Genomic DNA, 13,056 nt, shown 5'->3' with positions numbered 1-13,056 from the left:
TGGCAGGATAGTTTAACAGAAACAGACCTCTCAATCACTGTGCTGAGCAATTTCTACTACCAAGTAGTTACAGAATGCTAACAGCGCTTTTATTGTTTATTAAAGCAAGCCTGAAATCAGCAAGGGGTTCTGAGACTTTATGTAAATCTCTTAGCTCAGCTAAGTTTTGTCATTTGGAGATGCATTTTTAAAGACACCCGTAATGTTCTAAGTGTGTGGTCATGTTGAAGCATAAGCCAGGCTTCTTCTAAGGATATTGCAGTAGATTTTCTTAAAGGCAAGTTTTTAGAGGAACATCTGCTTATGCTCCATTCCAGTCATGGAAGAAGACGAATTGGAGGCGACATTTATTTTACTTAGACCCTAACCATGGCTCTTACTAATATGTGTGTGAGAGAGAAAGAAAGACAGGGCGGGAAGTCGAAAGGAAACAAGCACACTAACCCGTTTAGGTGCAGTGTCCCGGAAGAGTCCCTAGAATCAGGAAGGGAGAATCGTTTTGCTGTTGTACTGTTCACGAGGTACACAATTCCTTCGGTTCTAGAGTGCACAGTTCCCTTAAGCGACTTAGTAACTGACTTGACAAAGCTTGTACCACCTACACAGACTGAGCGTCAGAATAACTCCTCTTTCTCCTTCCCCCGCCCCTCTCCCGGCAGACAGGGATTGCCACGTCATGCGACTCATTGGCACCACCAATCAGCTCCGCTCCGAGATATTCAAATCAGCAGCGCGGCAGTTGTGCAGACCCGGACACCAGGCTAAGGTTCCAGCTACAGCGCTATTTCCGCCGCCTTTATGGACTCTGCCTGGCACTGACAGCATGGAGGATCAGGGTGCTCCTCTTGGACCTTACCGGGCCACCAAGCTGGTAAGAGCGTGGATGATCGCTGGAGGACAGGGACCAGGAATCTAGGTCTCCTGAAGGACAAAGAGATCCTGGGGACCTGGGTATATGTGGGATTTAGGTTTCCTGAGGGGACTCAGAGATACTGGATTCTTGATGAGCCAGAGATCTGCTACCCTGAGGGACACAAGGAGCCCAGATTTCTGAGAACGGTACTGAGGGACACTGATTAGTAATGGCACTGAGTTGCACTCCACTCTGGTCTCTCTCAGCTTCAGATCCAAAGTGCAGTGCCCCCAAACTGCACAATTTTCTGGCTCTGCAGGACAGCTGCACAGGTGTCTTCCTTTCCCTGATTCACAAATACGATTGTTAGTCACTTTTCATGTGTTATTTGCTGCCTCCCTGAATTAGAAATTAAAGTTTCAAATCAGAAGTTCAGGCATGGCAGTTTGACCTGTTGGCTCCTTAAAATTTATTGTAGGACATGTATGCTAAGTAGCACTAGAAAAGAACTGTTGAAGCTAAACCCAGAGTACTTTTAGTAACCTCCGAGGGTTGTCGCCAGGGCTGTGCAGTTGGATTTTCTATCCTGTAAAGTAGTATACTTCTGGTTATGTGACACGAAGAGATTCACCTACCCTCTTTTTCCACACTGGCACAACGGGCTTGTAGGACATGTCCTATGAGAATGTGTGGTAGTCTATAGAATAACATGCAACTTATCCTCTCACAAATGCCTGTTCTACTTCACCAGTGTGGAAACCAAGGTTCAAAGAAAGGACTCTCCTGAAGACACATAAATGGTAAATGGAAGAACTAAAAATTCACCTCTTTCTGGCATGGTGATCTTGACATATATTCTACTGCTCAGCAAGTAGTTGGTGGTTATGTTTATCAATATAAAGGACAAAATTTAGTGCTGTTAGGTACCTTAATGATGTAATCTTGCCACATTAAAAATTTACTATCTTAGGTGAAAGTTACACAAACACACTTTTAAAAAAATTCACCAAATACTTACAAATACTTTACATAAAGTCTTTTTTATTACCACATGGTAAATATTAGTATAAAAATATTGAGGTACAGAGAAGAAAAGAACAAATATTCATAAACAAGAAGTAAAGCTTAAACAAATCTTAAATGTTTCACTCTGGGACTTTATAAACACCCTGCATTTCAAAGCTGTTCTGTGCTGTCTTTACGTTCAGAGTCACACGTCACTTTAGCAGTTCAAAAAAGTTTCTTGAATGTAAGTAATAGAGAGTTGTGGGAATAAAAGAAATGCAGTTCATTTCTAATGTATGACTTTTTCTATTAAAAATTGATATATTCATTGTATACCACCACTTTTATATTTTAGTGCTAATGTCTCTAATCTAGACATTTGACTGAGGGTAGTTCAGAAAACAAATACTTTTTAATGCATAGGTTAATTAAATGTTCAATGACTTCATTTAATATATATATATATAATATATATGTATATATATATATTATGTTCCATTTATTTATTTGTTTTGAGACAAGTCTTTCTATGTGGCCCTGGGTGTCCTGGTACTCACCATGAAGGACAGGCTGGTTTTGAACTCACAGAGATCCAATAGCCTTTGCCACCATGCCCAGAACTACAGGGATTTTTATAAGAGATACTATACTAAATGCCTGGCATTAAAAGCACTTTGCCATTATAACTGTTACATGCTAGAAGTTTTATTTGACTAGTACAATTATTGATTACAGATTCTAGACAGAATTGGTTAAACCTGGTCTTTTGTTGCTATTGCTTCTTCATTTGTTTGTTTGGATTTGGGGGTAACTTATGGCATCCGTTCTACGTTTAATTTGGGGACAGGATTTCCCTAAGTTTTGTATGTTATTTTTTAACTCATTCTGCATCTCATCTAAGACCTGAACATAATAAACTTTATGCCTCAACCTCTGAAATTGCAGGCCTGCACTGCCAGACCCATCTAAACCTGGATTTGAATGCTTATGTTAATCATTTAGATTAACATGCAATCTGTGGGTTGTGACCCCTTTGGGGGTCATAAATCAGATATACTGCATACCAGATATTTGCATTAAAATTCATAACAGTAGCAAATTACAGTTATGAAGTGGCAACAAAATAATTTTATTGTTAGGATTCACCTCATGGGAAACTGTATTAAAGGGTCACAGCATTAGGAAGGTTGAGAACCATTATTTAGATATGATCTTGGTCTAGCTGTCCATCTTTGCTTCCTTTTTCTTATATGAAAAATGAAATAATAGTAACTTCATAAGACTATGAGATTTACAATTAAATAATGAATACGAGGCATATTATTAATGTTAATTAAAGTAAAAAACCTGACAGAAAATGTTGTCAGGGACTAAGAAACAGGTGCATTGCAGTTCTTTTCATCCCTAAGTTTCCTAAGTGGAATACCCAATGAATGTATAGTAAAAAAGCCTATTACAAAGAAAATATTATTTTGGCATTAGAATTAATAATAAATTAGTGAGATATAAGATTTTATGTAGCACAGATAAGATGATTTCTTCAAGAATATTTACAGTATAATCAGTCGTGGAATAAAGAATTTTCTTTGTCTAATAATTTTCTTTATTTCTTTTGGTTATTTTGAGATAGGAACTCACGTAGTCAAAATTAGCCTAGAACTGGCTACATACCCAAATCAATGAGATTTCAGTTTTTTGTATGATGTTTTTTGAACGGTATTTTTCTTCTCTTCACAGTGGAATGAAGTAACCACATCTTTTCGAGTAGGAATGCCTTTAAGAAAACATAGACAACATTTAAAAAAATATAGCAATTGTTTCACTGCAGAAGAAGCAGTAGATTGGCTTTATGATCTATTAAGAAATAATAGTAATTTTGGTCCTGAAGTTACAAGACAACAGACTGTTCAACTATTAAGAAAATTTCTTAAGAATCATGTGATTGAAGATATCAAAGGTAGATGGGGATCGGAAGACCTTGATGACAACAATCAACTATTCAGGTACGGAATAGATGTGTAATTATAAAATCTAATTAGTTCTGCTCTCAGCATTTTACTTAAGAGAAATAGTCTCCCCTGGTAAAGAGCCCCCCAAATAGTCATTCAATACCAAATAGTCATCCCTGAAATCATATACATACAAGTAACTTCATATGAACTGAGCAGGAAGCATTGATCTATTTAGAATATTCATATACAATATATATGTGAATTTGAGAGAGTAAGGAGGGGTACAAGGAAAGTGTTGGAGGGAGGAAAGAGAAGGGTGAAATCATGTAATTATGTTTTAATTTCAAGAATGATTAAGATCAACAACACCCACTGAGATAGTGGAGTTGATCTATTGGGAGCTCACCAAGGCCAGCTGGACTGTGACTGAAAAAGCATGGGATAAAACTGGACTCTCTGAACATGGCGAACAATGAGGGCTGATGAGAAGCCAAGGACAATGGCACGGGGTTTTGATCCTACGTAATGTGCTGGCTTTGTGGGAGCCTAGCCAGTTTGGATGTTCACCTTCCTAGATATGGACAGAGGAGAGAGGACCTAGGACTTACCACAGGGCAGGGAACCCTGACTGCTCTTTGGACTGGAGAGGGAGGGGGAGAGGAGTGGGGGGAGGGGAAAAGGGGGGGAGGAGGGGGAGGAGGGGAAGGGAAATGGGAGGCTGGGAGGAGGTGGAAACTTGTTTTTTTTTTCCTTTTCTCAATAAAAAAAAATAATTTCAAGCATGAAAAATTAAACACAAATAAGAAAAAACCTGAAATTACATTGAAATTGTAGCTTCACATTTGTTATGTTTTTGCAGCAATAGCAGCTTCTTTCAGAGAAATAGTGATTTTTTTTAAAGAAAGGTATTGTTGATCTTTCTTTCCACTTTCATTGAAAATATGCTCTAAGTAAGGTTTCCTCTCTCCCATTCCCACCCAGATTCACAACCTTTATTCTCTGCTTAGAAAACAAAATATATCTAAGGAATAGTAATAAAATAAAATAAGATAAATGAACAAATAATTTAAAATCTGATAAAACAGCCAAACAAGAAAAAGTACAGGAAACTCCTATGGTTGCTGAGACATACACATTCACGCACCCAGGAATCCCACTGAAACCAAAATTGGAAGTGGTAATACATATGCAAAGGACTTGTAATGTAGAAAAACAAAACAATGTCTTGACTTAACATTATGAGACAAAGAAACTCCAAAGATGTAGTTGAATTTGCTTTGTGTTTGTTATCTGCTGCTGGGCATGGATCCTACCCTTAAGAGTGTTCTGTTTGCCCAGGGAGGCCCTTTTGGAGAAAACTTAAGTTTTCATTTTCAAGTGGTTATCAATTGGAAATAGTTTCTGGGTTAGGAATGGGTATGATTCTACTCTTCCTTTCAGCTCTAGGACCATCCGATGCGGGCATGTTTAGATTCCGTGTGTTTTGTCAGTCTTTGTGAATTCATGTGCCAGTACTGCTGTATCTAGAAGGCCTTGACTGCTTGCTGTCTTCAATCCCATCTGTCTCTTAAACTCTTCACCTTCCCTTCGTTGGAATTCCCTGAGCCCTAAGGGTGGGATTTGGTGAAGACCTTCTATTTATGACTATGTCTCGCTCTTTGCATAATATTTGGCTGTGTGAGTCTCTGTATTTATTCCTATCTGCTGCAGGAGGAAGCTTCTCTGGTGATAGTTAAGCTTGGCACTGATATTTGAGTATAACAGAAAGTCATTAGAAGACATTTTATTGCTACATTTGTTTTGTTTTGCTTTAAAACAGTAGTTTTTGGGTTTTTCCTCTGTCCCTGGCTAATCTAGTCTCAAATATTTGTTGATTACTCCCACAAGTTTTGTGCCTCCATCGCTCTAGCATACCTTGTAGGGAGGACAAATAGTAGATGAAAGGGTGATGTAGGATGTCTTTGTGTATGCTGTGACTATGTGTTTCTCTTATTGGTTGATGAATAAAGCTGTTTCAGGCAGTGACCAGTAAGAATATACCTAGGCAGGAAATCGAAACAGTGATAGGGAGAGAGAAAAGGTAGAAGAAGGGAGATACCACCTACCTGCTGGGGAAGTTGAAATGCCAGGGCATCTTGTTAAGTCACAACCAGGTGGTGTTACATAGATTAATAGAAATTTATAAGAGAGAGCTATCCAGTAAGACACCTAAGCCATTGGCTAAGCAATTGTAACTGATATTAAGCCTCAGAGTGGTTATTTCATAAGCAGCTGTGGGGACTCGGTGGTCAGAGAGGAACCAGTCAAGTGGGATTTGCAGAATGGAGAAAAATCTCCATCTACAAGAGGGTTTGTGTCTAGGTTGGTGTTTACATTTCTCTTTTGACATTGTGCAGAGCACTAATGATGCTAGAACATGGAAGTGAAGGATCTATGTAAGCATCAGCTTAACTTCTCCATGTTCTAATGAGTTGTATAGGTGTTGTCTTCTGTTTTATTGATCTTGGCCAGTTTGATTGATATTAGATGAAATCTCAAAGTAATTTTGATTTGTGCTTTCCTGATGACTAAGGATATTGAACATTTCTTTGATTGCTTCTCAGCTATTTGAGTTTCTTCTATTGAGAATTCTCTGAGTAAATCTGTACCCATTTTTTAATTGGGTTATCTATTTTCTTGACATCTAGTATTTTGAGTTTTTTATATATTTTGGATATTAACTATCTATCCAATGTCTAGTTGGTCAAAATCTTTTCCCATTCTGTAGCCCACTGCTATGTCAGAATAATGGTGATCTTTGCTATACAGAAGCTTTTCAGTTTTATGAGCTTCTATTTACTGATTGTTGCTCATAGTGCCTATGTTATTGATGTTCTCTTCAAAAGACGTTTCTTGTGTCAGTGAGTTCAAGACTATTCCCTGCTTTTTCTTCTATGAGATTCAGTGTATCTGGCCTTATGTTGATGTCTTTGGTGGTTCTGAAGTTGAGTTTTGTGCAGTGTAATTAGTATGAATTTATTTGGATTTTCTACATGCCATTCAATTTAACTACTACCATTATTTTTAAGATGTTCTATTTGTGGAAGTAAAAGCCAAATAAACCTTTTCCTCCCCAACTTGCTTTCATCGCAGCAATAGAAATCGTAACTACGATGGTTCCTTTGTGCTTGATGTTTAGATGTTAACAATTCTAATGTCCTCTTGGTGGATTTTTTATTTGATGTCCTTCCATATCACTTCTGATTAGCTTTGGTTTAAAGTCTATTTTGTTGGATATTAAAACAACTGCACCAGCTTCCTTGGAATATTTTTTTCTTTCCGTTTACCCTGAGGTGATAGCTATCCTTAATGGTAAAGAGTATTTTATGTATTTATCAGAAAAACTAGATTCTGTTTTTGAATCCATTGTTTTGGTTTGTTTGTTTATTTTATTCCAGAATTGAATCCATTGATGTTGCATTATCAATGAGCAGTATTTGTTGATTCCCCTATTTTGTTGTCGAGGAGTGTCCCCCCATCACCTCCTTTTAATTTGCTGGTCTAATATTTGTTCTTCATGTTTTCTTGGATATGGTTATATTCTTCAGTTGGAGGTTTTCCTTCCAGTGCCTTCTATAGGGCTTAATTTGTAAATAGACACTGCTTGAATTTGGTTTTATCATGGAATGTCTTTTTCCACCTGATGTAATAGAAAGTTTTGCATGGTATAATAATCTGGGCTGAAATTTGTGGACTCCTAGAATTTGGAGAACATTTCTCTAGATCTTTCTGGCTTTTGTAGTCTCCACTGAAAAGTCAGGTGTTATTCTTATAGGTCTGCTTTTATATATACTTGCTTTTTTCCCTAGCAGTTCTTAAAAGTCTTTGTTTGTTCCATACATTTAGTGTTTTTATTATTATGTGATATTAGGAATTTCTTTTCTGATGCAATCTCTTTGATATTCTCTATCCTTCTTGTACCTTTGTAGGTCTTCTTTTGGTTGGGAAAATTTTCCTGTATGATTCTTTTTAAAATATTTTCTGTTCCTTTGACCTGGGTTTCTTTTTCTTACTCTGTTCTATTATTCTTCAACTTGATCTTTTTATGATGTCTTATATTTCTTGAATGCTTTGTGCCTGAATTTTTTTAGACTTAACATTTTATATGACCACGGTATCCATTTCTTTTTTACTTCAACAACTGAGATTCTCTCTTCTATCTATTATATTTTGTTGGTGAGGCCTATGAATGAATGAATTGCTCAATTTGAGTGCCTAAATTTTTTTATTTCCATTTGTCCCTCAGTTTGGATTTTTATTATTGATTCTATTTCTACTTGCAAATCTTCAATTATTTTCTTCATTTCATTCCACTGTTTCATGTTTTCATGATTTTTTAAAGGACATTTATTTCTTTTTTAAGGACCTCTTACATATATTCATAAAGGCTATTTTAAAGTCCTTTTCTTGTGCTTTAGCTATATTACATTTCTCAGGGCCTACTATAGTATGATTGCTTGGATTTAGTAGAGATATATTGACATATTACTCTGGCTATTTTTATTCTGTTTTTATGCTGGGTCTAGGCATCTGGGATTTGGGATCATTTTAATTCTAGGTGCTCATAGCTGGTCTTTTCTTTAATGGGTGGAAATTCTATTCCTTGGTTTCTGTTACTCTCTTTGATTCTTAGGATGTGATTTGCCTGATAGGGACTGCCCCTGAAACCCAGCCAGGTGTGGCCACTGATGACTCTGGTTAGAATGTGTTTCATTGGTATTGGGAGCTAACACTTAGAGACAGAGATGTGCTAGAAATGAAGAATGCTGAAGGGAACCACAGTAGGAATATAAACATGGTTTATCACCAGTATCTGCTTAGTCATGTGGGAATTGGGGCAGAGAAGAATGAGAGGCCATAGCTGGTGACCTGCTACAGAGCTGGAAATGAGGCTGGGAGGTTGAATTTAAAGAACAGGAGGTAGAGTGAAGATCTGATTATTGCCTACCTGCTTTCCTGGCTTACATACTTACTTCCCAGGGAGTGCCTATGGACGTGGGAGACTGAGACACAGGAATGGGGTAGAGAGGGCAGGTGTAGGGGAAGATAGTCATGATCTTCTGGAAATGGGAGCAGAGAGGAATGGGGAGATGGAAATAGGTGGTCTACTACAGAGTTCAAGATTATTAGACTGTGGGATTAGATTTAGATGAGAGGCAGAGTGAAGGTCTAGAGATTGCCTAGTATTGCTGCTCTTAAGTAATTAAAACTATGTAGAAAAACTGTATGATTGAAAGTTGTGAGCTACAAAGTTCATAATTTTGAGTGTTAAGTAGTGTACTATAAAGCAGGAAGTTGGAAGGATAGCATATACTAGTGTTTGTGCATGTTATGAAAGTCAGAACGTTTCAATGATGTTATTATTGACATTAAATTTCATAAATTCTCTAATTCCCAAACAAATTCATGGGTCCTTGCCTTTAAATGATACATAATTATTATAATAACATGTAATAAAATGGTAGAGTATTTTATGTAACAAAATCAGTGCTGGCATTGGTAGAGTGCTTGTCATGAATGTTCACTATGCCTAAGACCCTGAGTTTGGTCCACCAGAGTGCTTCATTTTAATGTATTTATTTTAAGTTTTTGGAGACAGGGTGTTTCTGTAGCTTTCGGTGCCTGTCCTGGAAATAGCTCTTATAGACCAGGTTGGTGTCAAACTTAACAGAGATCCACCTGCCTCTGCTTCCTGAGTTCCTGGATTAAAGGTGTGCACCACCACCACCTGGCTTGTTGCTTCATTTCTAAACTGCCACCTTTAAGCCTATAAACCTCATGTCACAATCACTGAAGTTTAGATTTTTACTATGAGTCATTTCAATATCTATAAACCTATGAGTTTATGACTTATTTGAATTGAACCATAAATGACAGGTTCTAATTAAGAATCATTTTTTACACTGAAAATAAAGAGCTCTTAATCAATTTTATTTAACTATTATTTCACTCATAATTTCAAATATTTTCTTCATTATTGTTAAACGCTTTCAATATAATATATGCCAGAGAGAGAGAGAGAGAGAGAGAGAGAGAGAGAGAGAGAGAGAGAGAGAGGAGAGAGAGAGGAGACAGAGATACGTAACAAGAAATCAACCACAGGATATAGAAACTGCTTAATTATTTGTGTACATCCCAGTTTAGAATCCAAGAAAGCTGAGCGAGGATTCATTAAGCCCTATTTGCAAATGAGAATGCTGAGACCCTACTTCAACAAATGTTGCTTTATCTTTCTGAAAGTTTTTTCTCCTTAAAGCACTGTATACACTTATCATACTAATTAATAAACTTCCAAATATCTTCTGATCTTAGCTCCATCTTGTACTATATTATGGCCTAGCAGAAAAGCAGAAGGACAAGGAATGCAAAGAGGCAAACATGAAAGGTTCTTATGTTTTGGTAATAGTATTTGAGTCATGCTGGAACCAGAACTCTCTCAAAAGAAGCATTAATCTATCTTAAAAACCCAACCACCCTGGTATTCATTACCTAGGAATACAATTTCACCTGAGTTTCAGATAGGACAAAACACAACACCTTTGTATTAAAGGATTTTCAACATACAAGTGAATTCCAGTAACGAGCATATGAATAGTGTGTGGCACTCTTTTCCCTTCTTAGTTACAGCACAACAGTTTTGCAGTGTGGGCCCTATCCTCACTTTGACCTTATTCCTTCAGTGTCTCATTCTGTGTCTTTACTTGCTTTCCTACCAGTATCAAACATCTCAAATAAATGTACCATAAGCTTTGGAGTCATTTTTTTTTAAATCTCCTACTAGGTATAAACTTAAATATAGCAAATTGAGAGACATTATTGTTAGTGTTCAGGCATCTGTGCTGGCCTGTCCTTAGGGTCCTCACAGAAGCCACTCAAAACCCCTGCTGTGCACATTGCTACTGTTCCCTTATAAAAGGCAGGCTTTGTTCACTTCCCATCTTCTCTTCTGCCACTTTTGTCCCAGGGACTGATCTCTGCACCCCTCCGCCCCTCTTTGTCCTGTCTCTGTCCCCATTTTGTCCCTTTTCTTTTTCAATAAACCTCCCATGTGAGCCCTGATGTATGCTGTGATGCTTTCCGGCCACTCCTCCAAAGAGGCAGGCCTTTGCACTTCTCTTCCTCCTCCCTTTTTATTCCCCTCCCCCAATAAACCCTCCATGTGAACCCTGTCCTATGATGGCATCTCTCTCTTGCTGTTTTTTTTAAATTATAGCAACTGTCATCTTTAACCTAAGTTTTTGTCCTTTTGTTTTGTTACCAAATGAGTGACATTCTTCCCTATAGTTGTCTTCATTAGTCCCTTCTCCACTTTAAACATGGTGGAATTATTAAACTCTGTCATACTACCTAGTACTTTAATCTGTATATTTCTTCCTCCAATATGAATATCCTTTATTAGATTTTCTATTGCTATGATAAAATGCCATGACCAAAAGCAAGTTGGGAAGGAAAGGGTTTATTTGGCTTACACTTCAGCACTGATGTTCAAGGGAGTCAGGACAAAATCTCAAACAGGGAAGGGTCTCTGAGGCAGGAGCTTATGTAGAGGTCATGGAAGGGAGCTGCTTATTGGCTTGCCCAGCCTGCTTTCTTATACAATCCAAGACCACGATCCAAGGGATGGCACACACACCATGGACTGGGCCCTCCTCCACTGATCACTAATTGAGAAAATGCCTTACAGCTGGGTCTCATGGAATCATTTCCTCATCTGAGGTCCCCTCCTCTCTGATGACTATAGCTTGTGTCAAGTTGTTGCACGAAACCAACCTGTACAATGATTAAAAAACAGAAATTATAAAGTGACCATAAATAAGGTTTCAAAAAATATGAAATGTTATTAGGGAAAATTATAAAATTATTACTGAAAAGAAAAGAAATAGAAAAGCAGACCGTGTTTATAGGTAAGATAAGCAAACTCTAAAATTCATCTTGATAAAGGTCTAAGACATTTCAGAGAAAAAAGGGGAGAAGATTTCCTCACCTGATAATTGGGTCTAAAACAATTACATACAAAGAAAATACATTAATACATAGGTAGAAATTTGATTAAAATGTATTTGTAATCCCATCGACACTACAGAAACAATGTTTGTAATGAGGTATACTTGAAAAAGGATGCTTTTGTATAATTTAATATTTTTGTCATTTGTTGTTCTTCCCATTTGGTGTGTTAATCAGATATAATTCCAGCACTTGGGATGTAGGTGCATCAGAATCAGAAGTCTAAAATTATTCGTAGTTACATAGGTGTTTAAGACTAGCCTGGGCTAGAGACTATTTTTCAAAAAACAAACAAAAAAGGTTGGGGATGGAGAGATAGTTCAGCACTTAGAAGCACACACTGCTCTTTCAGAGGGTATGAGTTCAATTCCCAGCTCAAGGTGAATCTGATGACTCTGACCTCTGAAGGCACCTATGCCCACATGTATATACCTACATGCAGATACATAATTAAATATTCTTCAAAGCAAAACATTATACCTGTTTTAAATACCTCAGTATGAAAAATAAAATTTATATGGGATAATCTAAAAATTATATTATAACAAGGAAAGAGCTTCTAATGCCACTAAAATGTTAAGTATGAATTTAATGTGTAATTTAAAAAATACCAAAAAAGAAAAACACACAAGTATATTTATTGAAACCCTAAATGCACACACACATGAAAAAAAAAAAGATGTTTAAGATGTTTATTATTTCCTTTAAGAGAGGGTTAAAAATTTAAATAGGCCAAGGACTTTCTTGTACTTAAAAATGTAGAAGTATTTGGTGAAATATCAACAACTTCATTGCTTGATTGTTGCATATATATATATGTTGGTTTATATTCTGTTTTATTTGTGCCATTGAAATATTTCACATTAAGATGATAAAAAATGTATCATAGTCAAAAGAAGAAAGAGACTACATCCTAAAATTGGGACAAACTGTCAAAAGGCTGGAAGTATATCCAAACTCTTTCTTTTTTTTCTTACTTTCTTTCTTCTTTTTTTTTTTTTTTTTGATTTTTGTTTTTGTTTTTTGAGACAGATTTTCTCTGTGTAGCCCTGGCTGTCCTGTAACTTGTCCTCTCAACCAGGATGGCATTGAACCCACAGGCCTCTGTCTCCTGAGTCCTAGGATTAAAAGTGTATGCCACCCTTGCCTAACTATGATGTTTTTCTTAAAGTGATATGCAAAACAATATTCTAGAGCTATTTA

The 13,056-nt window shown here is 36.9% G+C and overlaps 1 protein-coding gene across 2 annotated transcripts in view; it reads left to right on the top strand.

Annotated features, from left to right (window-relative positions):
* Window positions 1-762: 762 nt before the first annotated feature.
* The window catches only part of Depdc1 (DEP domain containing 1), a 30,399-nt gene continuing 18,105 nt past the window's right edge, over window positions 763-13,056 (top strand). For both annotated transcript variants that reach the window (XM_075980988.1, XM_075980987.1), the window contains exons 1-2: window positions 763-871; window positions 3,596-3,861. In XM_075980988.1, the coding sequence (XP_075837103.1) occupies window positions 824-871; window positions 3,596-3,861 (314 nt within the window). In that variant the 5' untranslated portion in view covers window positions 763-823. The remainder of the gene's footprint in view (window positions 872-3,595; window positions 3,862-13,056) is intronic.

This window comes from Microtus pennsylvanicus, chromosome 7 (genome assembly GCF_037038515.1).
Source record: "Microtus pennsylvanicus isolate mMicPen1 chromosome 7, mMicPen1.hap1, whole genome shotgun sequence".
Taxonomy (NCBI): Eukaryota; Metazoa; Chordata; class Mammalia; order Rodentia; family Cricetidae; genus Microtus; species Microtus pennsylvanicus.
This window is presented reverse-complemented; position numbering and strand designations above follow the sequence as displayed.